Here is a 3,912-nt window from a genome sequence, read left to right as displayed (position 1 = left end):
AAATGTTTTGAGAATGATGAGGGCAATGAATGTACACATGCACTTTACACAATTGATGTGTGTATGGATTGTGATAAGAGTTGTATGAGCCCCTAATAAAATGATTTTTTTTTAAATAAAGAATCTTCAGGCAAGGATTTTTCACACTGACAATCACACACAAGGCTCGGCCTCTGAGAGCACAAACATCTATCTAGAACTATCTCCTTTAGTACTTTACCTGGAATAACTGTACTTAAAAAGCGATTCTGGCCCTCTCCCCCAGCCTGTGTTTGGAATCCCACACCACAGTTGAAAAGACTGTGGCTCTAAGACGCTGGGGAGTAGAGAAGGGACCCACACAGCTGGCCACCAACCCGATGGGCCAGGCCCCTTACCTTGGTCAAATCCATTCCAAGTTTGAGTTGTGAGATGAGGTGAAGAATTATACTACGCTGATCGTCCATGACACCCAGTTCTGTCTCTTCCTTATCTTCAGTGTCACTTTGTTCATCTTCAGACAAAACAGGTTCGGGACCTGCATTTGGCTAAAAGGAATCAATAAAAGGCATCAGTTGGGTCCAGTAGAAGTCAATGGCAGAGCACAGACACCCGTGTGCTTAACAGCGATGGAGGAGCCCAATCCAGCCACAGGGAGATTCTCCATCCCGAAGCGAACGGGGCTACAGACGAGCTTCTTTGAGGGGAAGGTCAACTGTAGGGGATGCTCTCAACATCCGCTCCCACCCCTGACCCCACCCACGAGTGAAACTCTCGACCTATGAATTTGCCCTGAGACAGTTTCCTTTCTTCAAATAACAAACTAAAGCATATGACACGTTGTCCTCTATCTAGCTTAATCCCAACGACTCTATCTATGAGCCTGCACAATCCAGGACACTGGATTGTATGTTTCTGAGGAAAAGCGGGATGTCCTCAGCACTACCTAGAATTCCATTATTTTATGGAAAAGCTACCTTGAGGCTACTTCTACACATCAATTGTTATTCCGAGGACAAGGGCAGGGAAAGTCTCAGCATTAATCTAGGGAAGGAGACCCACGAAAATTAAGCAAAACCGCCGAGCTTTTCTAGGTTAAACCGTTATCCTATGCTTGGAAGGACGCTGGCCAGCAGGCCCTCCCCCTCCCCTTGGTGTAAATTTATTCATTCGATTGCTTGATTCCAATTTTTCAAATGACCAAGAAAAACAGGCTATGTAGAGGGGAACTGCCAACCACCAAGTTTCCAATGAAAACCACTCGGGCTACTAGGAAAAGTTGCCCTTGGAATTCTGCTGAAAGAAGGAATGCCATCCCACATGTGCCTGCGTTTTTGTACCACCTGTTCACGTGTGAGCAACAGCACACGGCATAAACCATCATCCATTTTTCCAATTACCTGCGACAGGTCAGACAGAATGAACTTGATTTACAGAAATGCAGGCGCTCAAGGGTATTAAAGATGAAAAGGATATAGACTTGCCCGAAGGTGTGTGCAAACACTGATGATTTATAAACCTCATTAGGCAGAATCATTGCATTAGCTCTCCAAGCTCTCCCGGGGTACAAAGGTTAGTGTAGTGATCAAGGTGTCGGCAGTGGTCCGGTCGAAAGTCATCTTTAAAAAGGCCCGGAGAGGGGAGACAATGGCGCTCCTTTCCCCTCTTCTCGTCAACCTGATAATCCCTTTCAACTCAGATAGGCGCGCTCCATAACCACACTGGCAAACCCTTCAGCTTCACACCAAGATATGCTTCCGAAGATCAGGGTGATGCCCATTGGGCTCTCCCCAGCCAAGCACCAGTCCCTTCCCTCACAGACCTGGTTCCCCAGGCTCGGGTCTGACACCGCCAGCATGCTGTTTGGCTACCGTATGCTTACATCGCCTGGGAGCGTTTATTCCATCCTTTTCCAGAAACAAATAAGCAGAGGGAAGTCTGAGCGCTTGGGCCACCCTGATTCTCCCCTGGGGAGATGAGCAAGAGGACACAGGGGAGACCATGCACTCACTTAGGCCACCCAGCCTCGCCAGGCCGTGCTCCACCACAGGGCCACTACCAGAGGCCACTGCAAGGAGGAACCCGGACGGCTAGAGCAAGGGCTGGGAGGGCCCGCCTCCTGTTCTTCCTCTGGATGTCTGAGGGGTTGGAAAGCGGGTGGCAGTCTCAGCCCATTCTGAACTTGTAGTTCCACAAGGTTGCCACCGAGATGGGAGAAGCTCCCACCAGCAAATCCCTCCCTGCTCAGAGTGCTGCTGCTGCCTTTCTGGACAATCTGGTGAGTGGTCATCTGTGCTAGCAGGCTCGCCTCAACCCAGCTGGGCCTTTGGTGTGCAGAGGAAAAAGGAAAATCAAAACCAAGTTAAAGCGAGCTGCCACCAGGCCCAACTCCTGAGGAAGCCAGTGAGGGGCCAAGTCTGTAAAACTGTCAACAAGACAGTGGCTGGCTTTTGAGCCCACCACTCCCCTTTGAAATGAGTTGTGCTCACAAAGCACTGCCTGTGCACAAAAACAAATCAACGGCTCAAGTGAGGCTGCCGTAAGGGTGATGAAACAGAGAGAATGAGTCATTCTTCGCAAGATGTCATTTTCCATTTGCCCACAAGCCCATGTGCGGAGCAATGGCGTCTTCCCTACTTACTGCCCCCCGCCGCCCCTCCTGGGTCCATCCATGCCTCCGCCTGCTGTCTGTATCCTTAAAAAATCAATCCAGCTACCAGGAAGCCTTCCACAAGCTAGCGCCGCATGATACTAAGTAGACGCACACATGCGAACACAAGCTTCTCCAATTTTTTCCACTTCAACTCAACATCACACTTTCAGTTTTTAGGATTCCCATGACAGCCAGGGAACTGGCCCGAGCTGAGAAAAGGCAGTCTGTGCGTGGAGCTCAGAGGTGGAGCTCAGAGGCAGACCAACTGCAGGACAACTGGGAGGCAGAGCTCAGAGCAGGGACTCCTGGGGCCCTGAAGTCCTGACAAAGGAAGAAAAGTCCTGGGGCCGAAGCTTGACCAGCATCTCTCTCATCGACAACGATCCCCCACGTCCAGCATGTGCCCAAAGCGGCATCAAGGACCGACCATAGCTCCTGAGAACGTGCCCTTTCTCTCAAAGCAAATCATTCTCCACCTACCCGAGCTCAAGTAAATAATGTACGCTGATCTGGGTAAGACACACCATTCCAAGATGGGTGTCCTTCATAATGCTGGCCGTGACCCTGTGGGAAGACCATGCCATTGCCCACTCCGGTGTTCAGTCCTCTGCAGAAAGCTAACACCCGCCCGCCTGTTGTGGGCCCAAGCGGGTTGGAGGTAGGTAGGTGGGTGGGTGGGGTGTGGGTAGAAAGGTGCCAGGGTTCAAAAGGTCAAGGCTGTTTGAAAGAGGTCAATTCGCAATATAAACACAAAACTGCCAGCCTCCACAAAGCACCCACCCTTAGAAGATATTTCCAGGGCTCTAGAATGCGGAGAACCCGGTTTTAAAGGGAGAAAACCTGGTTCTCCTTTGGGGTTTGTTGATTCTGCGACTCCAAGAAGCAATCCAAAGATACTTACTCATTACGTGGCTGGACCTAAGTGTCATTTTCCGGGACCAGGCCCATGAGCCCAATCAGAGTCTCCCTTCCACCCTCGGCCCCTTCCTCCTCTCTTGGCTGGTCCTGGCCTGCCCATACTCTGCAGCTCACTGGGGTTTCCCTCGGAACCAACACCAGCTGTCTTGATGCGTGCCAAGGCAGAAGAACGGTACTTCCCAATCTCAAAAGAAAATTGAAAACGAGAAAGGGTTTTGTAATTCTGGGAATGCTTATAAGACTTAAGAATCTTTTTCAGATCTCTTGATCCCAGAGATATCTGCAAATGAGCCAGCCCAACCACAAACATTGAAGATGGAATTAGAACACACCTATTTTTCTTTTAAAAAACAGACTGGAAA

General features: G+C 49.9%; 1 protein-coding gene across 1 annotated transcript in view; it reads right to left on the bottom strand.

Moving 5' to 3' along the window:
* OSBPL10 (oxysterol binding protein like 10) overlaps positions 1 to 3,912 on the bottom strand; it is a 375,692-nt gene that overhangs the window by 38,934 nt on the left and 332,846 nt on the right. The window contains exon 8 of the mRNA XM_045297679.1: positions 378 to 527. Coding sequence (XP_045153614.1) covers positions 378 to 527 — 150 coding nt within the window. The remainder of the gene's footprint in view (positions 1 to 377; positions 528 to 3,912) is intronic.

The sequence above is a fragment of the Echinops telfairi genome, unplaced genomic scaffold (assembly GCF_000313985.2).
Source record: "Echinops telfairi isolate 266 unplaced genomic scaffold, ASM31398v2 ScPeMD7_7420;HRSCAF=8458, whole genome shotgun sequence".
NCBI classification, from domain to species: domain Eukaryota; kingdom Metazoa; phylum Chordata; class Mammalia; order Afrosoricida; family Tenrecidae; genus Echinops; species Echinops telfairi.
Note: the sequence above shows the minus strand (reverse complement) of the source record. Positions and strands in the feature narration are given on the sequence as shown.